At 35.3% G+C, this 26,153-nt stretch overlaps 1 protein-coding gene across 1 annotated transcript in view; it reads left to right on the forward strand.

Annotated features, from left to right (window-relative positions):
• brm (ATP-dependent helicase brm) overlaps positions 1-26,153 on the forward strand; it is a 134,781-nt gene that overhangs the window by 71,368 nt on the left and 37,260 nt on the right. Inside the window, exons 11-16 of the mRNA XM_089100070.1 lie at positions 6,186-6,390; positions 10,302-10,564; positions 15,313-15,492; positions 16,965-17,238; positions 19,575-19,728; positions 24,109-24,376. Of these exons, the coding sequence (XP_088956196.1) occupies positions 6,186-6,390; positions 10,302-10,564; positions 15,313-15,492; positions 16,965-17,238; positions 19,575-19,728; positions 24,109-24,376 (1,344 nt within the window). The remainder of the gene's footprint in view (positions 1-6,185; positions 6,391-10,301; positions 10,565-15,312; positions 15,493-16,964; positions 17,239-19,574; positions 19,729-24,108; positions 24,377-26,153) is intronic.

Consider the following 26,153-nt stretch of genomic DNA (forward strand, 5'->3'; position numbering starts at 1 on the left):
GGTGAAAGCAGATGTGCCAATGTAAATCCTGCCTATCAAAAGACAAACAATAAATGTAAAAAAAGAACAGGTGAAAGCGGCTAAAAGTGCCGCAAATTGTCTGAAAACTCTTACGGAACGGAACAAGGAAACTGCCCGTGCCTATAGAAAAAGAAGAAGAAACGAGGAGCAAGAACTTGAAATAAAGTTTGGGTTTTTGAAGAAAAAGAAAGTAGTGCTCGAAGAAGAGTTAAAATCCCTCAAAGAACTTTACTCAGAGAAATACGGTCATAACAAAATAGCCCAAGAAGGGTTGTGTTAAATAGTTAGTGTAAATTTTATTAGAAAGCATTTGGTTTCAACTCAAAATTTTTGTTGTTTTGCTTTGAATAAAGCATTCTCTTTTAATATGTCTTCACTTAATTTTTGAATATTGAGTACATAGCTTAGGATAGCTACTTAAGGCTTGAACCTCGTGTTATGAACTTTTGTTTGCTGTGTTAATGAACTGAAAAGTTCACCAAATGAATTGACGATTCCATAGCACTTACTGTTATTACAGATTGAAAGGGCTTAAAAAAAATTAGTAAGGGGGGATGGGGTTGTTGGGGGTACAGGCCCCTAGATGTCTCTTTGGGTCCTTTAATCAGACATTAAAAAAAATAAATCATAAATTCAGATTCAAATTAAATAATCAGAGAAATGAGCTCCAAATAATGGGAGAAATGTCTTCTCCATTTCTTGATTTTCAAACAGTTCGTGATAACGAACTGAAAGTAAGGAGTGACTTGGCTCAATAGTAACCAAAACTCTGAAAAACAGAATTAGATATTAATAGATAAATGAAAAGAATTTTCTTCCTATGCTGATTCCAAATATATAAGACTCATTGAGTTTAGTGTTACCCATAAAAAGCTACGAACCTGAAAAAAATTATCTGATCGAAAAAGGGAGAAAACGTTAACAAAAAGTCACAGAATCCAAATGAAAATTGCACCATCAGATTCACTTAATCAGAAAACCCGTTGAAATCAAAATTTACTTTTTGGGTTTTAGTATCAGGCTAATTTTCGACGTAACACCTTTAAATTAGGTGTTGTTTTCTTAGACCACACTGCCGTTCTAAGACGAACAAATAAACTTGCAAATGGGGATAAATCCATTTATTTAGACAGTGAAAAAACAGGTACAAAATTCCAGATATTTCGGTCACATATACAGCGACCGTCTTCAGTAGAAATACTGTATTTCTACTGAAATACAGTATTTCTACTGAAGACGGTCGCTGTATATGTGACCGAAATATCTGGAATTTTGTACCTGTTGTTTCACTGTCTAAATAAATGGATTTATCCCCATTTGCAAGTTTATTTGTTAGTATCAGGCTAGTTTTCACTTTAGGTCAACTAATAAGTTTATTAATACTTAATATAGTATAGTAAACTTTATTAAAGCACACTGATAACTATAGTCTAGTTAAAAAGTGACCTATTAATAAAAAAAAGTAAAAAAAATTCTTACGATTAAAGTAAAGTGCGAAGTTAGAACTTAAAATGAACCAAAATTACTGCTTCGCAGTTTATGCCACATATTTTAAAAATACTGTTTCAAATAAACTAACTCGTTATATTTCCCTATATTTGTCGGATTCTGAAAACTAGTGCTTTAATGAGAACACAAAACTGACGCAACAAAACAGGATTCGAAACAGAAAAATCCTTAATCTGTCAGCACAAAATAATTCTTAAAAGTCTTTTACTGGCCATGAACTCCATAGATTTTGCTCCACAATTTTAATTCTCTAAAAAGTGCAAGGTAGCTTAATTTAGTACTAGTACTAATTTAGTAATTAGTACTAGTAAAGTACAAGATCCATAGATTTTGCTCCACAATTTTAATTCTCTAAAAAGTAGAGGTAGCTTAGTTTTCTGTAAAGTAGGACTACTAGTTTTTAAATTACTAAAGTACTAGTAAAGTACAAAATCCATAGATTTTGCTCCACAATTTTAATTCTCTAAAAAGTAGAGGTAGCTTAGTTTTCTGTAAAGTAGGACTACTAGTTTTTAAAGTACTAAAGTACTAGTAAAGTACAAGATCCATAGATTTTGCTCCACAATTTTAATTCTCTAAAAAGTAGAGGTAGCTTAGTTTTCTGTAAAGTACTAGTTTTTAGAATTCTACAACTATAGGGAAACATCACGAGTCAGTTTAGATGAACTAGTTTTTCAAAAATATGTTGCATAAACTGTGAAGCAGTAATTTTGGGTTTGATTTAAGTTTTAACTTCGCTCTTTACGTTCATCATAAGAGCAGTTTTTCAAAAAGACATAGTCGAGAATTGACACATCAAACGAAATGTTCTATTGAATAATAGTTTGTATTGCCTGACATTGGTAATTGAGATTGAATCAGATAAATTAGACTTTTTTTAACAGATAAATTAGACAGGTAAATATGGCTTTTTGGAAAAATAAGGATGAGGGAATAATCTCTCCTATCTTCATAAGTCTATGAGGTTACAGGAAATGTATGTACAATAGAAGTATAGAACTCTGGCTAATCTTGGCTTCCCAGGCAATATCACCGGAGTTAAATCACATTAAGTTAAAGTTGAAGTCGAAAAGGTGTTGATCTCCTAATATCCAGAAAGAAAATATAATACTTATTAATTCGACTCGGCTAAAAATATATTCTTTTTATTTTAGAGTTGAGTGTTGAGTTTGTGTTAAGAGTTGAAGTCGAGAAAGTGTCCGTCTCCTTGTATCTGTAAGAACAATATAATGTTTATTCATTGGACTCATTTTATTTTAGAGTTTAGTTTTAGAGTTTATGTTAGTTGAAGTCGAAAAGATGTTGATCTCCTTGTATCTGGAAGGAAAATGTAGTATTGATTCATTGGACTCTCTCTGCTAAAAATTGAACCTTTTATTGTTGCTTTGTGTTATGAATAATCCAGTGTAAAGAGGAACAAGGAACATAATTGAAAAAGAGAACATTTTAATTGTAAATGACGAATGCATAGAAGGAAGGAACTGTTTCTTCTATTGATTAAATGCAAAAAACAAGTTTTTTTTTACTGAAAGTAAGGAGCGACATTAGAACTTTAAACGAACAGAAATTATTCCGTATATCAAAGGGGCTGTCCTCTCCTCAACGCCTCGCTCTTTACGCTAAAGTTTTTTTGTTGTTTTAAAAAATAGAGTTGTAAGAAAGACTCAACTTTAGCGTAAAGAGCGAGGCGTTGAGGAGGGGACAACCCCTTTCCTATACGGAATAATTCCTATTCGTTTTAAATTTTAATGTCGCTTCTTACTTTCATTTAAAAAAAAAACTTGTTTTTTGTTAATTTCTGAACGTTTTTGAGTTAACGCAGGTTTTGATTTTGGCTCACCGTACATGAATAGTTAAAACGAAATTAGCATATTAATTTACTTTTTTGGCTAAATGGATTTCGCGAAATTTTGATCAGACAATTTTAAGAAAAAAGGGGTGGAGGAGGGGGTCTAGTTATCCTCCAATTTTTGGTTACTTAAAAGGACCACTGAAACTTTTAATTTCATTTACGAACGTTTTTATTAGTAATAAATATACATAACTGACGAATTAACTTAAGTAACGAACTTCAATATTCGTATATTTTTAATATGTAAATTAGGGGGTTCGCCACCTAGTCAATACCTTGCTTTTTAAGCTAAAGTTCGAATTTTATTCCAATTCTTCAAGAATGACCCCTTAATCACAAAGGCCGTTAATTAGAATAAATAGCTCTTATGAAATTACTAAGAACAACTTTAGTGTAAAGAGCGAGGTATTGACTAGGTGGCGAACCCAATCATATACGCAATAATTTCTGTTCGTTTTAAGTTTTGATGTTGCTCCTTACTTTCGGTTCAATTTTTTTTTATTTAATTTCTGATCTTTTTTTAAACAATGCTTGGAAATCCGGCGCCCCCTTCATAGCAATTTCCCTTCCTCATGAAAACTTCCTCCATGGAAAGATCCTTCCATGTAACCCCCCCCCCCATTACCAGAAAAAATACTCCCTGAAAACTTTTGTATACTTCCCAATAACCAATACTATATGTAAACATTGGGCAAAGTTCATAACTTGCAGACCTTCCCCCGGGGACTGTGGGGGATTAAGTCATCCTCAAAGACATAGTTATTATATTTTTCGACTATGCTGAACAAAATGGCTATCTCAAAATTTTGATCGGGTGACTTTGGGGCAAATGAGCGTGGGAGGGGGCCTAGTTGCCCTTCATTTTTTTTGGGTCACTTAAAAAAGGCACTCGAACTATTAATTTCCGTTCGAATGAACCCTCCCGAACTATTGTAGGACCACTGGGTCGATACGATCACCCCTGAAAAAAATAAATAAATAAACACGCATCCGTGATCTTTCTTCCGGCAAAAATACAAAATTCCATATTTTTGCAGATGGGAGCTTGAAACCTCTAAAGGAGGGTTCTCAAATACGCTGAATCTTATGGTTTGATTTTAATTTAGGTTCTATGACTTTTAGGGGGTGTTTTCCCCTTTTTTCTAAAATAAGGCGAATTTTCTCAGGTAGGCTAATTTTTGAGGTGAATTCTCTCGCGTAACTTTTGATGAGTAAGACTATAGTTGATGAAACTTATATATTTGAAATAACCATAAAAATGTGATTCTTTTGATGTATCTATCGGTATAAAAATCTGTTTTTTTGAGTTTCGGTTACTATTGAGCCGGGTCGCTCCTTACTCACAGTTTGTTACCACGAACTGTTTGATGCTTCAGCAAACGAACATTTCATTGAAGGCATCCCAATGATTGTCCAACGGCAACGAAAAAACAAAACATTATCAAACAGTTCGTGGTAACGAACTGTAAGTAAGGAATGACCCGGCTCAATAGTAACCGAAACTCTAAAAAACGGAATTTTGATACCAATAGACACATCAAAAGAATGAATTTTTATGCTGATTTTAAATATATAAGTTTCATCAAATCTTACCCATCAAAAATTACGAGCCTGAAAAAAATTGCCTTTTTTCGAAAAAAGGGGAAAACACACCCTAAATGGGATAGAATCTTAATGAAAGTGAAACTGTCAGATTCAGCGTAACAGAAAACCCTGCTGGAGATGTTTCAAGCTCCTATATACAAAAATGTGGAATTTTGTATTTTTGTCAGAAGAAAGATCCGGATGCGTGTTTTTTTTTTTTTTTTAGGGGTGATCGTATCGATCCAGTAGCCCTAGAATATCATGAGAGGACTTATTCGAACGGAAATTAAAAGTTCTAGTGCCCTTTTTAAGTGACCAAAAAAATTGGAGGGCAACTTGGCCCCTTCTTACGCTCATTTTTCACCCGAAGTAGCCCATCAAAATTTTGAGATAGCCATTTTGTTCAGCATGGTCGAAAATATAATAAATATATCTTTGAGGATGACTTAATCCCTCACAGTTCCCGGGGAAGGGCTGCAAGTTTTTAGCTTTGCCCATTGTTTACATATAGTATTGGTTATTAAGAAGTATACAGACGTTTTCAAGAGGGATTTTTTCTGGTAGGGGGGAGAGGTCGGAGGAGGGGGTTGCGTAGGAGGATCTTTCTATGGAGGATGTTTCCTTGGGAGAAGGGGTATTTCTATGAAGGGGGTGCCGGATTTCCTAGCATAATTTAAAAAACGATCAGAAATTAAATAAAAAAAGTTTTTCCAGTTGAAAGTAAGGAGCAGCATTAAAAATTAAAACGAACAGAAATTATTACGTATTTGAGGGGGTTCTTCCACTAGTCAATACCACGCTCTTTACGCTAAAGTTTTTTTCGGTACTTTCAAAAGTGCTACCTATTCTAATTGAACGGCCTTTGTGATTCAAACAAAATTCGAACTTTAGCGTAAAGAGCGAGGTATTGACTTGGGGAAGAACCCCCTCATATACGTAATAATTTCTTCTCGTTTTAATTTTTTATATTGCTCCTTACTTTCAGTTGAAAAAACTTGGTTTTTTATTTAATCAATATAATAGCCGAGTTGGGCTCAGGTCTTGATTAATAAGTGCAAATTGTGAACGAAAAAATATATTCTTAAGATTACAAATGAATATTTCTTTTAGAAATTAGGGATCTCAAGCGTTAACAGTAACATTAAAAATCAAGTGGGTCATCAGGACCCATCAGAACGTATATCTGTCTGGCGCATTGTATTTTCTTATTCTTTTATAGGTACACCTCTTCAGAATAAATTACCTGAGCTCTGGGCTCTGTTGAACTTCTTACTGCCTTCGATCTTCAAATCGGTAACGACATTTGATCAGTGGTTTAACGCTCCGTTTGCAACAACGGGTGAAAAGGTTGAACTGAACGAAGAAGAAACTATTCTCATCATTCGTCGTCTCCATAAAGTTCTTCGTCCTTTCCTCTTGAGAAGGTAAGGAATTTTTTTTTCAATTTTTTCCCGAACTATCTATGCTATAACTTATTCTTCCTCGGCCTAATTTAAGAAAATTAATTGATTTTCAAAAAATTGCAATTGACAAACTGATTGTCAATAAAATTCATAATTTTAGAGTCCTATTACCAATTTTACCATGTAATCGTCAGTTGAAGAGATTCTCTTGATAATTGCTGTCTCTTCTGATGGCTGTAGCTTAGCCGGTTCGTTTCGTAAAAGTTTTTTTTTATTATTATTTTTTCTCAAATCGCCATGCTATAGCTTGTCCTTCCTATATCATAAATTAAAAGAACTACAGATTAAAAAAAAAGACTTAATACAGAGTGTCGAAGTGAACGCACATCTTTAATTATTTTGTTATAGATGGACTTGCAAAACTGAATATAGGCTAAGGCCATAAAGTAACAGACCTTTAGGTCTGTTACTACTACTACTAACGACTCACCACAGCGCCAAGCCGCCTGAGGCCAACACAGCTACGCATGATCCTCCTCCATCCCAATCTATTCAAAGCCTCCCTCTTTTCGCCCTCCCAGGAAGTTCCCATATCCCTTAAATCTTTCTTTATTACATCCTTTAACCCCAACCGCGGACGACTTGCTTTCCATTTAGCCCGAGACAGTTGGCCGATAAGGACAATCTTTGGCAATCTGTCATCCTTCATCGGTAGAATGTGCCCTAGCCCTCTCAACTTTTCTCTCATCGTAGCCCTAAAAGTTGGAATTGAAACCCGCCTTTCGTACAGCCTCCTGTTTGAAATACGGTCAGTCAGCCAAGTACCCAGAACAAATATCCGCAGGCAATTTCTCTGGAAGACATCTGGAAAATATACCTCTGTTTTTCAGAGCGCCCATGCTTCAGAACCATATTTGACCTCTGTCATCACTGTAGCTTCCTATATTCTAATCTTGGTTCGCAGACTTATCTTCCTATTCTTCCGAACTGTTTTGTGAAAAAACACCCTGAGCCTTGGCTATTCTACTTTTAACATCTTCACTGCTCCCACCGTCTTTATTAATAATACTACCAAGGCAAGTAAAGCTGTTCACCTGATCAGTCTTTTCGTTACCCAACGTCGCCTTTTCATCTTCACATATTCCTAGCCTCATCGAATAGGTCTTCTTAACGTTAATTTTCAAACTTATTCTAGCACCCTGAACTCGCAAAACCTCTAAAAATTCATTCATTTTGCTCACATAAAGGCCTGTTGCCACCACACAAAATAGAAATATAGCAACTATAGCTGCTGAGATATTGATAACCCACCCCCCGAGTATGGTGTTTTGAGACAGAGCTTCTTTTTTATCTCATTTTACCTCTCAATAAAAGATAATTCCTTGGTAGTTTCATAGCGTCCATAATTGTTTTCCTCAATATCCTACTCCCAACCCCCCCCCCATCAGACCGGCTTGGATTGGCAACACTCGCCCCTCAAATGAGAGGGAGAGCTGCACACTACTTAGCAGCCACTGTGGCATGTGGTACTTGATGCTCAGAACCTATACTAACAAGAGTCTTTCTCCACCTCAGATTGCTCATCAAGGAATCTTTTTTTGTGCCACACTCAGTGCTTTGTGTGTCGAGGGGATTGACCTCCGAGCATGGTTTCGGTATCCGTCTTGGGTTCAGTCGATCCAGTCTCGGCAGTGTATTCCGAAAAATTTCCTGCCTCATTCCCTGCCTGGAAAAATTGGCCAGGAGGCACAATGGCAGGACGTTTACTGAAATTAGCAGTAATAGGCCCCTATTTGCGGTTACCATCCTCAGGGACGTTTCAAGTAGATGGCCACGACTTATTGCTTCAGCTGCCGTGGCAGATTGATAGAACCTATTGATATGTATCTATTTCATAGATACGCATCTGTTGGCTTGTTTGGGACCTTTGTAATTTTAATCGTGCCAACTCTGGTTTGATTCACCCATTTCTTCTGAATAGATAGCATTAGCGTTTCACATTTGTGAGTTAATGTATGTTTATTTCAGAAGACAACTATGAAATAAAGACAAAGATAGGCTGTATAAAAAAATGTCTGCTCTAGAAATAATTGGTCTAGCCAATTTCAGGTGGATGTCTTTTTGGGGTCACTGCTGGGTTGATTGCCAATAATAAGTTTTTTGGATAGATTCGATTCTGTTGTTTTTCTAAAGTACTGGAAACTAAAATATTTGAATCGGGAAGAAAATAAACATGCTCTGCAAAAAGTTTGACAGTTTACACTGAGCACGAGCATGCCATTTATATAAAAATAAAATTTAAGCGTTAAGAAGTATATCTGTGATAATATTTGTTTGATTAAAGCGAGGGAGTCCTCTTTCTAAAAAACAAATGACTAAGACTAAGGTCATTCTCAAGGCCATACCCAGAGGGGGGGGGGTTTGGGGTTTGATCCCTCCCCCCCCCCCCGAAATGTTTGTTTGAGTCGTAAAAACGTAACAAAAATGGATATAAACAAATTTTCTATGCATCTTTTTGAGGTTTTTTTGTATACCCCCCCCCCCCGAAAAAAATCTTTGAGTAAAACTCCCTCCGAAAAAAAATCCTGGGTACGGCCTTGGTCATTCTGCTAAATTATTTTATGCACTGTATGTATGATATTAATGAAATTTTGAACCTTCAAATATTGTAAGATTCTTTCTAGGTTCGAAAATTATTTTTCCTTTGCTCTACCGAAAACACTGTGGCGAACACAATCACCTTCAGTCTTGTAATAAATCCGTAGGGGCTTCCAATTGTTGTTTCTATAATTGATTTCTTTATGCTAAGAAATTTTTGAGGAAAAAAACTAATCCTATATCTTATTATGACCCTGTGACCATCTCAGATCACAGAAAAAAGAAAATTAAATTCGTTCATACTCAGAAAATAAAACTCAAACTGATATATATATATATATATATATATATATATATATATATATATATATATATATATATATATATATATATATATATATATATATATATATATATATATATATATATATATATATATATATATATATATATATATATATATATATATATATATATATATAGGCGGCTTCGTTGCTGGGCCCCGGCACGGCTACACGGCAGGCTTGTGTATATGGATTCTCGTTGTTGCTTGTCTTCTAGCCAAGGCTGTTGTCCCAGTGAAGCAGCACGTTCATTTACATCATTCTCCGCTTTTCAAATTTTCATGTAACCTTTGACATAGTTGTTTGTGTCTCAATATTTCCTTATAGAAATTCATTAGGTTATGAGAGAACTATAATTTAAAGTATTTACAAGGCGTATAAGTGAAGAAGATTTCTTTCTTCTTCACTTTCATTTTCGACATCTAACCGCATACTTTGCTGTCCATTGTTTTCATTTGGGATTCGTTGTGATGCTTGTCGCATATCTTCTAGCCGCAAATCTCGTTTGCGCTTCAGTTTCCAGCATCATTATCTAAGACATAAATATCTACTTTTTGTTTTAGTATTCATATTCTTTCGAAATCATCTGTAATTTTTTATGACGTCATAGATACCTATAAAATTTCATTCCCATCCATTCCTCAGTCTTTAAAGCACTTTTATAAGTTGGGTTGGCGCAGTGGTTAAAGCGCCAGGCTTAGGATGAGGTCCCCATTGGGTCTTACCATCTGGTCGTGGGTTCGAGCCCCATAGCTAACATATTTTTTTTGTAACCATAGTGAAATGGTACTAGGCTCTAAACAACTTTTTATTTTGTGACTTGTTAGTGATTTTCCTTCTATCAGTTTAAATTAATTCATATCGAAATCCTCTGCCATAGCGAATCTTTGTTAATCAAGACTTGTTTAGATTTGACAACTTCTCACAATATTTGCTTTTCAGATGTTTTAATTATTATTTGTAACCGTCAGTTAATTATTTTCTTTCTAGATTAAAGAAAGAGGTAGAAAGTCAATTGCCAGATAAGATTGAGTACATTATTAAATGTGACATGTCTGGATTGCAGAAAGTTTTGTACTCTCATTTACACACAAAAGGTGCCATGCTGACAGATGGCTCCGAAAAGGGGAAATCAGGCCAAGGTGGATCAAAGCAGCTGATGAACACCATTATGCAGCTTAGAAAGCTGTGTAACCATCCATTCATGTTCCCACACATTGAAGAAGCTTATGCAAGACATGTTGGAATACAAGGTATGTATTAGGGGTAGGTGTTGATTGAGTATGGGAGTCACCCGGGCTTTTACTGATGTAAAAATTTCATGGGCTGTGCTCTTAAACACCTTAAAATCCCAAGAGAACTTGGGAGAGGATTTCAAAAAGGACTTCCAACAGTTGCAATCACTTGTTGCCATTACAATTGGAGATATGTTTGTAGATAGTAAAACTTCAGCTGCATTTTCACACTTGTAGTAGCACTTTATAATAAATTTCCTTTCTTCGAAGTTTAGTCCGACTGTCATTATTAATCTACAAAATTGACAAGAACAGTTCAGTTAAACAATAAAGCAAATAAAATGGTACGTGTAAAGATTTGTAGATTTTTTGAAATAATAAAATTATAATATATAATAAACATCAAGTTGTACTTGAGAGTTGAGACTAGATAGAGGCTGTTCAGTCCAACTAGGTGCACACGTCTGTCGATTTTTTAGTTGCCCGTTCTTTTTTCAGAGACAGGTAGGAAGCCTGTCGACCAACCTCGCCTATGCTGGGATCGATCCCCTGGCCCATTCTTCCTAAGGTAATATCAGTCCACTGTGCTACCAAAAGGACACATGTTTACCATTATTTGAAATGGTTATGTATTTTCTGAAGGAGGAAGACACCCTGCATATTAACATTTATTGCGCCCTGGCGTAAAAAGGAGCTTTAAAGAAAATTATGTTTAAAAAAAAAATCAGGTGGTGAAATCCTGGAGCGAACAAAGACAACCAACTTGGCAAGTCATTCCAAAGCTGTAATTTGAAAGCTTTGCTTGAGTTACTGAAAATTGTATAATGTACTATGTAGCCGTATCTCTACGCAGAGGGAGAACTTGGCTATTACCAGGGCTGTATTCGGGGTGGGGCTGGTTTGAGTCCCCTCCCGCTCAAGTGTTTGTTTGACTCGTAAAAAGGTAACAGAAATACATGTAAACAAGTATTATTGAGTTTTGTAAAGTTTTTGTGACCACCGACTCCCCATCCCACCCCCCAACAGAAATCCTGGATATGGCCTTGGCTGTGACAATTCAGAAGGTGTTTTGTTTTAAAATCCTGTTATTATTAAATTAGCAATGCACGTCCAGCTGGTTGAGTCAGCTTCCTTTTATCTTATTTAACTCTCAAGATGCTTTGAAGTTGATGTTGTTCCCAATGCGTTATGTCCACTTTTCTCACTTAAAAATTTATCAAACTGTACACGGCCCTTCCAGAAAATTGTTCACGGGATCCCCCTTCTTTTTCTGAGAGGAAATTGGAATATTTTGGCTTGTTAAAGAGCTTTTTTAGATACCAAACCGGAACCCCCTGGGAAAATTATTCCAATCCCCCCCCCCCTCCATAAACTGGATAATACATGATTCTTTACCATTAAGAGGTGGCTTGAGTAGTGCGGCCGTGGCTTGATCGTAGAGGAGATAGGTTTGTTGGAATCAGGAATACTGCAGGAATTCTGGTCATTACTGGCCCTCCAAAAAATTTAGGAACTTCAACGTATTCGAAAAAGTGGAAAAAATGGACAAATTTATGCAAAATATACAGGCAATTATGGAATAATCTTAATAATTTCGGGATTTTAGGGTAAGGGCCCAAAAACCTCCCTGCTGCAGAGCATATGGGCCTGTGTGTAGTTATGTTAATAAGTCCTTATTAATAAGATAAGTTCGGCCCGATCGATGTTTTCTTTGCTTCACATGGGGATCAGAAGTTGGAACCATCTTGATCAAAATATAAAAAATATAGGTGATATTTCTTCGTTTAAGATAGTAATTAAAGGGATGCTCAGTAAGTATGAATTTTAGTGTTGAATTTTTTTTTTTTATATAGAGATATTGGTAAATATTTATGGCTCCTGGGGGTGATGATTATGAATATGATAGTAAATTTAATGAAAATGTTGGGACTGTGATATATATAGGCTATCTTTTTTTATTGTTTTGTTATGTTAGTGTATTTTTGCCACCCCCTTGGACAAGTTTTTACTTTTTGGGGTGGCCACTAAACTGATGTTAAATTGTTTGTTTGTTTAGAATAAATCAATCTCTCTCCCTCTCTTATGCACTTGTATTCGTCTTTAAGAACACCTCTTAATAAAAGGCATTTGATTTTCACTTTGTTAAAACCCTAGCTGAAAACGAGAATTGTGGGACGGATTCCAGTCATGCATCGTGCATGTCATTTATCCTCTGAAGAATGAAAAGCTTCAAGCACTCTTTTCTCGTAGAAAAAAAAAGAAAAAAACTAATTTGCTGGTCTAATATGCAGTAAAGATGGCGATACAGTTAAATTTCGATGTTGGTTTTTGTTTTATCCTAACTCTTACAGACAGCATTGACTGGTGTTAATTCGCAATTTGATCTATTTTAGTGTGAAAATTCTTGGTGTATCATGGAGAACCAGTGAACTTGGTAGGTAGTGAAATAAATCATTCCATGAAAATGTTTTTTCGAAAAATAAGTAAGGTGCTGATAGGAGTGCTGATAGGAGTTAAGGAGTTTTTTAATATGGTGGTTGAGGTTAGAGATAAGTTACTGAAGATTGTAAGTATGATTTTTGAAAAGGGGGAAGTACCCAGTAGTTTTATAAAGACTAATCATACCCCTCTATAAGAAAGGTGATAAAATTGAACGTAGTTTTTGCAGAGGCATTAGCCTGGTTTCTCTAGGAAGCAAATTGTGTAGTATAATGATGATTTTTAGACTTCGTGACGCTGTAGACAAAGTTTTAAGAGAAGAAGAGTGTAGTTTTAAGAAGGGTAGAGGATGCGCCGACCAATTTTTCACTATTGGTTCAATAATTGAGAAGTGCCCGAGTCATCAAACGTCTTTAGTTCTCAGTTTTATAGATTATGAGCAGTCGTTTGATCCGAGATGAGCTTTAGTGTCAGTCATATCCTTTTATGGTATACCAGATAAATACATTAAAGTGATTAGTGCTATGTACAAGAATAACATTAGTTAAGCAGGGGTGCGTTCTATTCCCATTTATACCCTTGCAAAGGCAAGGGTATAACCCAGAATGAAATGGGGAAGTAAAACTCTTGCTAGACGTAGATTATGCTGATGATTTAAGCATTGTAGATGAATACGCTAGCAAAGTAAATAAACTTTTAGAGGTTTTGCGAGTTCAGGGGGCAAAAATAGCTTTGAAAATTAATGTTAAGAAGACTAAGTCGCTAAGACTAGGAGTAAGTGAAAGTGAAAAGGTGATATTGGGTAATGAGAAGATTGATCGAGTAGTCAGATTCACACACTTATATAGTATTAGTAAAAACGGTGAGTGCAGTGAAGTTGTAGAATAGCCAGGGCCTTGGGTGTTGTTTTTTTTTATAGTTGAAAAGTTTAGTAGAATAGAAGACAAGTCCGCGAACCAAGATTAAAATATTGGAACAGTGATGACAGTGCCCAAACATGGTTCTGAAGCGCGGGCGCTCCGAAAAAAACGGAGGAAAATTTGCTAGATGCTTTCCAAAGAAATTGCTTACGGATTGTTCTGGGTGCCCAACTAACTTACCTTATCTCGAACAGTAAGCTGCACGAAAAATGTGGTTCTATCCCACTTTCTAGGGTTATAATGAGAGAAAGGTTGAGATGGCTAGGACACGTTCTGCGGATGAAGGATGACCGATTGCCAAAGATCGTCCTTTTCGGCCAATAGTCTAGGGCTAAACCAAAAGAAGGTCGTCCCCAAATGGGGTGAGAGGATGTTGTAAGGAAAGATTTAAGGGTAATGGATACTTCCTGTGAGGGTGTAAAGAGAGAAACTTTGAATATATTGGGATGGAGGAGGAGTGTGCGTAGCTGTGTTTGTCTCATGCGGCTAGGTGCTGCAGTGAATTGTTAGTAGTAGTAGTATTAAAAAATATGAAGCATTTTCCACGGAGAAACCAGTCTTCATTCTTGAAGCAATATGAAGGATTATTAGTTGGACAGAAAAGGGGAACATCCGAAATTTTAAAACTCGCAATTCAAGACTCAGTACCCAGCAAATCCATGATCTTTTTTTCAAAAGAAGTAGTCGAACAAACAGTCTAGATTATGAACTCAATCCCAATTGTAAGTGGAACATCATTTTCATGATAAAGATTTACAGTGGAATGGCGTATTTATAATCAAAATTACGAATTTACTATTTGGCGTGACAATAACAATGCCCTAATATAGACTTACTCTAGTTTTTTCAAGGAACGATTTCTGAAGAACAACGCCAGAATTCTGTGACGCTTCGTAAAAAAAAAGATTTTCTACTGTGAAAGCTTTTCATAATGTGCCTGTTGTTTTAAATTCTTGACAGCTGGGTCCAAAATTTTGGGACTGGCTAATTCTTTCCAAAACTAAATAAAATGGGAAATTGCTTTATTCACTTAGTGGCCTTTGGCTTTGTTGTCCAAATAGATGGATTTTATTATGGCCCGCCCCCTTGTTCTTGAGCTGCTTCGTTGCCAAATTAATGGAATAGTATCCCACAATCTACAAAAAGGGCAAAAAAAAAAATTCCGCAAGGTCGCTAATTCCTATTTCTTTCTCTTTTTTTCTTTTTTCCACTATTTAATCCCATTGTTTTTATTTATTTTTTTTTTTACATTCCAATGAGTAGAAGTTACTAGTTTTGTATAAATGCATCTGTGATTTTTTTCCTATGAATTTTTCATTAAAAAATTTGTAGTCGCGAACCCAAGATTATCTGTACGGATAATTAGACATGGATTTTGCCAGAATTGAAAAAGTTTTCTCTTTTTAGGGATTGTAACTGGAGCAGATTTATATCGTGTCTCTGGGAAATTTGAGCTGCTTGATAGAATTCTGCCAAAGCTGTTCAAGTTTAACCATCGATGTCTTGTTTTCTGTCAAATGACTCAATTGATGAACATACTCGAAGATTTCCTCAACTATAGAGGCTGGAAATATATGCGACTTGATGGTAAGTTGTTGAGCAATTTTGCCTTCTGTCCAATGGTATTGGCTGGTATTTTAATTGAGGCTTCTTTTCGGTGCTAACGCACCCTGAAATGACGGTTGAAATTTTTTTCTGTAATTTTTCTGATTTTTTTCTAATGTGCTAAATGCTGGTAGGGAAAAGGCGTGGATAAATCAACATAAAATATAATATAAAATACAACATAAAATAAGCGTAGTCATTAAAAAATGGTGAGAATCCTTAGATTAAACAAAAAAATCACATGATAATGGAAATAATACTTCCTAAACAATTGAAAATATAAAACATGGAAAGCCACAAAGAAAAAAAAAATATTAAAATTGATTTAGTTGGTCAATTAGTGATTTTAGCTATTTACTTCGTTTTATTTCCTAGTGATGTTTTTGCCAGTTTGCCAAGTTTGACTCAAAATTACTGATATGCAAATTAACATGAGATGCATTATCGGCCAGTAGATTAACACTGTCGATCTGCCTGAAGTTGGAGCCAATTTTTTAAAGATAAGCCAGAATGTGAAAAACTGCAAGTTTTTTTTTTCAATTATATCTACGACTCAGTGTTCTAATAGTGAAAATATATGCATGTTAATTGTTCAGTTGTCTCTTTATTTTCTTTTCTCTGTCTGTTGATAAAGTTTTTGGATATGTAGCCGAAATATTCAAGTTCAAATTTGTATTCTTAACAAACACAAATAAATAAATAAAAACGACACTTTTGCACTGGAGAAAAACCTATGGGGGTTTGCGGTCGCGCTAAAGTCCACGTAACTACTTACCAAATAAATCAAATAATTAGATAAATGCAACAAAAATATGATCATGCTTACAAAAATCACAAAATTATGCTTACACAATTACAAAAATCATGCTTGCAGAAAAATATCGAGAGCCCTATTCAACAGGAAACAATGCTGCATTTACAAGTTAAATTGATAGTCACCATTGTTACCACTCATTTGTTATCACCAATGGTAGTCGGCAATTGCTCATAAATGTTGCTTAGCCATAATATATATTTCCCCGCTGATTACCGGATTACAGGTTCGACTCGTACAAAAACAATAAAAATACATATAAATGATTTCGTGTTGTGTTTTGTAAAGAACTTTATTTTTGTGAAATTTCAGTCTCTATCAGTCATTTCTCTATCAACAGTCTCTATAAACAAATCCAGTGTCTATGAGTCATTTCTAGACTCTCGAGCCCTCTCAACCTTGATTCAACAATCATACCCCCCAAAAATAGTCTTTTAATTTTTCTCCAAACTGCGGTATGGGGTTCCGCCCCTTTAATGCTCACTGTTCGCGCATTTCATACAGATTCAAGCCTTTTATTTCTTTTAATTTACTCTTAATGCAAGTCTTACCCTCTGTTGCATATTCCTTTGTTTTCATTTCATTATGTATGGATATTGCTTTTGTTTTTATTTTAGATATCCTTTTCTTTATATTTTAGGAACTACAAAGGCTGAAGATCGTGCAGAAATGTTGAAGAGATTTAACGCACCTGACTCTGATTACTTTCTATTTCTTCTGTCGACAAGAGCCGGTGGTCTTGGATTAAATCTTCAATCAGCGGATACAGTAGTTATTTTTGACAGTGACTGGAATCCACATCAAGATTTACAGGCTCAAGATCGAGCCCATCGTATAGGGCAGACCAATGAGGTCCGGGTGCTCCGGCTGATGACCGTTAACTCTGTTGAAGAACGTATCCTTGCCGCTGCTCGGTAAGATACTTCGGTGAAGATTTAGCGATACTTAATGAGACTTAGAGTTAATTAGATCTATTCCTTTATAAATAGAATTCAAAATGCCGCCATTCTCACGAATTCTTTATGAAAGCAAAATGATATTTTTGCTGCATAAAAAAATTCTTGTCGTTGCTTGGTAAGATAATTAGATGAAGATTTAACGAAACTTAGTGAGACTTAAGTTATATGCTCTTCCTGAAACAACCAATTTTCGCAACAAGCCTGTAACTATAACTTATACCGAAAGAACAAGATGCTTATAACGATGGATTCATTAGTCTCATATATATTCATTCATTTACCTAGAATCGCGGTATTATTTAGACTTTTCCCTAGAGAAGAATGCACTTGCTTGAAAGATAGGAACATTCTTTAATCAGTAATTCTTAATTAATTAAGATTTTTAATAAGTAATTATCATTAATTAATATCGTATTTCCAACTTACAGACCTGTACACCTAATTTCGAAAATGTAATTTGGTAGATGGATAAAGCTAAATCTTAGCTATGGAATGATAGCGGAATTGTTGTCTTTCATTAACATATTGAAGTAAGCATTAGCATTAGCAACACTTTCTATATTAAGACCGAAGGAGAGTAGAAAAGTGCTTTAACTACTACTAAACAACTGACTTCATCACTAAGCTGCATGAGGGCAACAGCTGCGCACGCTCCTCTTCCATCCTAATCAATTCAAAGCCTCACTCTTCACCCCTCCCGAGAAGTTCCAATTTCCTTTACAAACTTCCTTATGACCTCTTCATGCCCGAAATCCGATTTGGGGGTGACTGGTTTTTTGTTTTGCCCAGTTGGACAGCCAAACAAGAACAATCTTTAGCAATCTCGTCATCCTTCACACGTGAAACGTGTCCTACCTTCATTATTGCACTTGAAAGTTGGATAGAGCCACGTTTTCTATGCAGCTTGGCAGTCTACTTCTGCTAAGTTGCTACGTGGATATCTAAAACTATCCTTAGACACTTCCTCTAGAAAGCATTTAGCAAATCTTCATCTGCCTTCCAAAACTCCCACGTTTCGGAATCCTAATTACCACTGTCACCACCGTAGCTTCCAATATTCTAGTCTTGGTTCGCATTCTCGTCTTCCTCTTGTTCCAAACTTTTTTCAAATGTGAAAAAGTACCCTTGGTCTTGGCTATTCTACTTTTTATATCTTCGCTGCATCCGCCATTTTTACTGATGAATTATATATGATAGTACTAGCTATCATTAGTAATTAATTATAGTCAAGATACATAAAGGAGACTGGCGAGACATCGATGTTACGGACTGTTTTTTAACTTCTGTTTTAACTAGTCATCTAGGGACCGAAAGTTGTCAGACTATCTCAGCAGTAAATCTTCTGTTAAATATTGTAAACATGTTAAGCATCTGTCAAAGTTTCACATTGTATTTTCGTCTATTGAACATTAAGGAGTAAAATATTTTATACGGAAGGAATGCACTGTACTCTAGAAGATCTTTAGCAAATGAAGTTAAGCTTGAAAAGAGTTGAGACTATTTCATGATAACAATGCTTACGAAATAATTTACATTCTAATGCTTAAAAATAATTTACATTCCAATGTATTGAAAACTATGTTACTCGCAAGGATCAGTTGTCATACCAATTACCTAAATAAGATAAACGAATCAAAAAAAAAAAATTACTCCGTTAACTTTGAAAATTGACAAGATATACGCTATTTTTAATTCGATGGAAAGTACAACGCTCTAGAATTATTATTATATTTTGTTCATTTAGTTGAGTGCAGAGAATGTATTTAATTCACGTTTAACAAGGGTTTACATAAATTTAGTTATAAAGACATAATTTAGCATTTCGATGCTGTAGCGTAGGGCATTGTTTTTATATTAACGTACAAGGGCCACAATGTACATATCCTTATTAGCGTTTATTTGTAAGGCGATTTTTCTGCAATTGTACACTTAATTATTAATAATTTATTATGTATTGATAATTACTTCATTACGCAATAATTGAAGTAGTAATTAGCAAGGCCGTATCCAGGGGGTGGGTGGTTACCCGGTTTGAACCCCCCCCCCCCGAAATTTTTGACCGAGTCGAAAATTAGTAGAACATTGGTAAAAATCAGTAAAATTAGTCGAAAACTGAGTCAAAAATCAGTAACCCCCCCCCCCCAAAAAAGTAAAAAATTAGTAACCTCTCCCCCCCCCCCCCCAAAAAAAATCCTGGATACGGCCCTGGTAATTAGTAAAATTATATTTAACTAATAATGATTATGTATGGTGTAATAAATATATAACTATTAAATGTGTAATTAATTTAGGTACAAGTTGAATATGGATGAAAAAGTCATTCAAGCTGGTATGTTTGACCAAAAATCCACGGGAGTTGAGCGTCGACAGTTCTTGCAAAATATATTGACACAATACGAGTCCCTTGAGGATGAAGAAGAAAATGAAGTTCCAGACGATGAAACAGTAAGTGATATATTGACAGTGGTGTCAATTAGGGGCGATGGGAGGCCTGTACCCTCCTTTATTTTGAAAAATGCCGTTTTTGTAGTACTGTCATTGGAAATTGCCCTTTTCAGTATTTTCATTGGAGAAGGACAAATGTGCCTCCCCCCCCCTGTATAGCCCTGTATGAAAGTAAGTTGTGCCCCCCCCCCCCTATACAGCCCTGTATGAAAGTACGTTGTGCCTCCTCCCCCAAATTTTTGTGGATGTGTTGTTTATTTATAGTCGTGCTTTGGATGAAGGAAATCCTCTCCTCTCGTGATTGTTGGGAAGGGTCGCCTCTTATCCAGAAAAAGAAGAAGAAAAAGGTTACAAGAATGTACATTTTTGGCTTTTGACACCCTAGCCAGGGAAAAATTCCACGACCTCTTTTTACTTCGAATGTCCAGATCCTTGCACACCTGTATTGGTACACCTTTTTAGGGAGAGCGATGTACTTTTAAAGGGTGGAAATTACAGAAAGTGTTTTTGTTGTTTCTTTTTTGGATGAGTTTACCACTCGTACCTTTCTTCATTATCCCATTGACAAGGCTTTTTAACTTATTTAAAAGAAGTGAGACTAATTTACAAAATACCATAGATCTTGACGAATAGGTTTCCACTTTAAAAAGTGTTTTCGCTTTACCGGCGATTCCCTTTCCGAAATTTGAGAGAAATAACTTCCTAAAACTTTCCTCGGCTCAAAGCAAATCCTTGCATTTAAATTCACTGTAGGCCTACTCGTGTTCAATCAATGCTTGTTAATCAATTGGTTATATCTTTATCAATTAATTAATTAAATAATGGAAATTAAATTAGTTAAATTGTTGATAATAAATTCAATTCATAAGATTCAATAATACTTGTACGTAGCAGGGGGCTGTATATGGAATTCCGAATATATTTTTGTACAACGATACCGGCTCCCGTTGAAGTCAAGTTGAGTTAAATTTTGGATTTAATTTCAATCCAGGACCTATGTATATTATACATGCATTTAGCATATGTTCCATGGGCGTAGGCAGCATATTATCTAGGGGGGGGGCAGTCGATAGTGTGAGAGAGGGCCTTTTATCAACTGCTTTTCCAACCATCTGCTTTTTCAGCCATATCTAATGTAAATTTGAAGGTCTAGGGGGGGGGCAGCTGCCACCCCCCCCCCTCCCTACTCCCATGACATGTTCTGCTAATTTTTACTAAACCTCACATGCAATTCATTGAATTTATGTTTGAAATATGCTTCCAAAAGACTTAGAAAAAACAATGTATTAATTACTAAATAAAAATTTTCACAACAGTATTCTGACTTTGTTCTCTAGATTTTATCGAAAAATATACAAAAAAATAAAAAAAACGGAGAAGGTTGGGATTTTAAACTGGGTTCAATTCTAGGTATTGGGGTCTTCATTTATTTACACAGCCGTTTCACTTTTCTCCTCTCTCGTTTTTTCAATTTATCAGCAATTATTTACAATTCTTTATTCTTTTTCTTTCTTTCTTTTTTACGTCTGCTTACTTTGCAGTTTGTTTTCTAAAATTGGAATCGTTTTATTGAACCACCCGAATGGTATTAAACGCATTTTCAAAGATTTGAGCATAAATATTTTTATATCTTTCTTGATTTTTATTTTCTTATATTTTTTAGATATAGTTCAGATGAAACTTTAAAAAGGTAGTTCCAAGTAGGGAGGAGGGGGACGTAGTCTAAATAAATGTTCAAACTGTTTTAGACATAAGAAGTATTATGTCAGTTCAGCCCTTGCCCTATTCTCTGTTTGAGTATGAATATTTTGCTTTTGAATTAGAAGAAAAGTGTGCCGTCCTGTGGTGGCGCAGTGGGTCTGATCTCAGCCTGGTAATAAGGGAGCCAGAGGTTGAACTCAACTGTAGCAATACACTGAAGTGCCAACGCAAGGACCTTAGTAGTCAAGAAACGTCGTAAATCCAATGCATTCAAGAATAACGTACTATTCGAAAGCTCTTATGACTGGGTTCTGAATGTTGTTTAGATTCATGCTAAATAAGTATTCAAGAGTATTTTCCTGTGAGCCTAATAACTTGTAGGGGAGGAAAGTGTTCTTGTAAGAACACTGAATAAAACTCGAAGAGGGCAAATTTTAGTGGGAGTAGTATGGACGAGCTTGGCATCTACTTTTAGGGTATAAGTGTATCCGACTAAACGAAGCTATAAGAACTGTCGGCTCATATTTGACAAATTACCATTTATTATGGTTCATCAGCTAATAGTTTTGTGTTTCTTAATTAGTTAGTCATCTTTATGGAACTGCCTTTGAAATTTGTAAGATATTTCTGAATAGTACTCTTCTGCTTATTAGTGTATGCCCGATCAGGATACTAGGAGCCAAGCCAAAGGGGAGAAAATTCCAAAGGGAAAAAGGGTTTATTGGGCTTTTAGTAATACTATGAAAAAATATTTCTCCTGTCATGTAATGCATTTCCCCGTTAAGATCTGGACCCCTGTCGATCTGCCCACTCTAGCGTGTACTTCATTTAAAACCAAACCATTTTCATTCCGAGGACGATGTTGCTGCCTATTCATCCAATTAAATTGTTCCTAAATCGCTAATAACCGAATGATTAGCTATTTTGGGCCCTGACCATCAAGTCTTCTTGTAAGGCTGTATGGATACTTTAGATTGACACTAATTGTTAATTTTCTGTAACATGAATGTATAGTATAGTTCAGAAGTGGCTAGCCCCTGTGCCTCCCTAGGAAATTTTTAGTCCTGTGAAATTCATTACATTTACGAAATGTACTGGCCCAAAGTCTCCATATTCAGAAGCTAACTGTCACAATTAACGATGATATATTAAACATCATATTTATTAATCAAAATCAGTTCTTTAAAATATGTTACAAAAGAGAAACTCACTGAAACAGAAGAATCTGGCACAAAAAGCAAACTGAAAGAGCGGAGGAACCACTCAGTCGATCTTGTTTCTCGTCTTTTTTCTAATATCGGATTAACCCTAAATGTTTTTAAATGTGAGTACCTGGCATTCAACGAATGTTATTAAGTGGCTTGGTATCCATATTTGAAGTACACTCTCTGTGTTCCGTGTAAAAGCTCTTGTTGACATTAAAGAAAAGCTTCAGATAGTTTACGGGAAAGTCGTCGCTAGTCGTGGTAGTTACTCACGTCGAGCACTCTCTTGTCTTTATAGTACATTTTGTGACCACATCGTCTTATTTATGTCTGGCATTTATCCACTGCTCCAGGAAGAAGGTATTAAAATCAGTTCGGGTGATAGTTTCGATATCTGAAGTTCCTATTTTATTTGCCTCGTTCTTACCGTAACCATGTCATTGTTAGTAAATACGGCGCTACGAATATTACTGGGTCATTTGAAAGAGTAAATATTGATTTAACTGATAATGCTGTTTTTTTCTCTAGGTTGTTTCCACCTGTTAATTAGATTGTTTTGCCGTTAGTGATTGTGCATTATATTTGTGTATATTCAAGTTTCTTTATGTTTCTTTTTTCCTAGTACTCCGCTTATGTTTTGTTGTTTTGTAGCGGGTTAAAAATAAATTATTATTATTAATACCGTATAACAAATATAAATTAGTGATATGATCTACATTTACTTATTTTTAATTTTCATTTTAGTGTTAAGTTTTTTTTTCCAATGTGCGTTTGTTATTGATAGTTTTGCAATGTACTATACATGTAAAAATAATTATCTAGTTGTGTTTACAATTTTTACTCCAGATTAGCTTTATAAAGGGGCTTAATCTTATGTGGTAGTAATATACTTCGTATAGGCGGCCCACCGAGTTATGATGTATTTCTATAAAGGTCTTCGACCAATCATTTAGGTTGATCCTTGTATAGATAGCAGCTGAAACTTATTTTTCAGTAATGGTCGCGTGTTATTCTTGTCTTATTGGCCTATACTACTAAGAAATATTTCAACATATGTTCATTTAAAGATATGAAAAATGCCTTTTTTCTTACCAATTTGTTCATTTGAAAACATGAATAACACCTTCTTTTTTTAAATTGCATTAGGTGGGATTGTTTCATTCAGTTCGCCTTAAGGTAGCATGAAATTACGAGACGTCCGGCTGTTTAACTGTGAAGAATTGCTATTGAGCATAGATAATTCCTTGTCTCTACGGTAGAGACGCGATGAAAACGTTGTAGATGGCATTATATTCACAGTATTTCTGTTCACATATTGTATTCACAGTTCATTGTATTCAGTAAAAAAAAACAGAAATGGCACGGTAGAGAAGTACCCTTATGTTTAGTTAGTTAAAGCAGCGTAAACGTAAGTTTCTTTTTACTTGAATTATCCTACAGTAAACAGTGTTTTACAATTTAATTTCTTCCTCAGGTCAACCAAATGATTGCCCGTGGCGAATACGAATTTGAGCAGTTCCAGCGTATTGATATTGACCGTCGTCGTGAAGAGGCTCGATTGGGTGCTGCAAGAAAGCCACGCCTTGTTGAAGAAACTGAACTTCCAGACTGGATGACACGAGATGACGAAGAGTTGGATCGCCTTTGTGATGAAACTGAAATTAAAGCAGAAGGTAGAGGTGAGAGGAAGAAACGTGATATGGACTACAGTGAACATCTATCTGAGAGAGAGTGGCTGAAAGGTAGGGATTCTTTAACACTTTTTCCTGGATGATTTCCAAAAGATTTACAAAATTGTCCTTAGTTTTCTTGTTTTTCGGAATTATGGATTGGTTGGGGAATTAAAAACAATAACCAAGTAAACGGATTTTTTTTAATTAAAAAAAAATTACTAAAATAAATTTTAAAGCTACTCTCAAATGGAAGTTGAAAACTAAACATTTGTCACAATAGTGCACCAACTTATTTGCAGCTTATTCATCAATTTTGCTACCTAAGATTTAAACCATTTTATGTTGACGTAAGAATAGAAAAGGTACATTTAGCTCTGCCTTTTTTCGTGGTGTTGATTGCTTGAATAAGGAGAAAACAAGAAACAATGAAAACTGATGCAAAAATTCTCTTGGAAACCCAGGCAATTGTTTTGTAAACATTGTAAATGGACAACTTTTTGTTGAACTGGGAGGGAACTGGATATCACACTGTGATATCCAGTTAAAGTGTGATATCACTGTGATATCACTGTGATATCCAGTGTGATATCACTGTGATATCCAGTAAAGAAAATAGAAAATAACCTAAGAATGACCCATGAGGAACATTGTAAATGGACAACTTTTTGTTGAACTGGGAGGGAACTGGATATCACACTGTGAGTGGGAGAACTCTCAGGCACCAATAAAAACTTATTCCCTACGCTCAAATAAGGGGGTTGAAGTATTTTTAACAAAAATTCCATGTAATTCCATGTTTTTCAACAAGTAGTATTTTCTTCACAGCTGTTTTGATATTTTTTTAAGTGTTTTACAAGAAGAATTCGATGCAATTATTACAAGTCTATGAATTTAATTGGGACTATGTTGAATCGTCAAGAGTGTTGTTTTCATGTATGTGTAATGAGAAATTTTTCTGAAAAATTTTTCAAGTTCACGTTAAGGTAGCATGAAATTACGAGACGCCCGGCTGTTTAACTGTGAAGAATTGCTATTGAGCATAGATAATTCCTTGTCTCTACGGTAGAGACGCGATGAAAACGTTGTAGATGGCATTATATTCACAGTATTTCTGTTCACATATTGTAATCGCAGTTCATTGTATTCAATAAAAAAAAACAGAAATGGCACGGTAGAGAAGTACCCTTATGTTTAGTTAGTTAAAGCAACGTAAACGTTTAGGCAAAAAATTAGCGTTTTTAATTAACGTTAAAAATTAACGTTTAGGCAAAAAAATAAACGTTTAGGCAAGGATTAGGCAAAAAAATAGTTTCTTGCCTAATCCTTGTGTGCATAAGTAATTATTTATAGTCAATACTACAAAATACATATGGAGGGAAGACATATGGAGTGGTTTAATATCCTAAAAAATTTTCATGATGGGTGTTTTCCTGTCAGATTATATACTCTAATCTTACTCTCCTTCTCTCCTCCCCCTTTTTACAATGACTTCAATTGTGAGGAGGGGGACAGAAAGAATCTTATGCCTCACCCTAGATTTGGACTGGTCGGGAGAAAAATAATAATACCTGGAATATGGCTCTTTATGACGGGACAGAGCACTGTTTTTTATTCTAACTTATCTATTACCGTTACTTGTTGAAAATCAACCAGTTTATTTATCTCATCCTGCAGTGGAATGTGATTACGAAAAATTTTAATAAACTGGTGAAAATAATCGAGAAACTATCAGCTGATGCGAGTTGTCTCATAATGCTAAATTGACTGACGTGTAAATTAGTAGCGCCCAGTTAAGGAGGGGGGGGGGTTACCGTCATCAGATACAATGGATTGTCGTCGACTCTTG

The sequence above is a fragment of the Artemia sp. Qi Xiang Cuo genome, chromosome 2 (assembly GCF_049724085.1).
Source record: "Artemia sp. Qi Xiang Cuo chromosome 2, ASM4972408v1, whole genome shotgun sequence".
Taxonomy (NCBI): Eukaryota; Metazoa; Arthropoda; class Branchiopoda; order Anostraca; family Artemiidae; genus Artemia; species Artemia sp. Qi Xiang Cuo.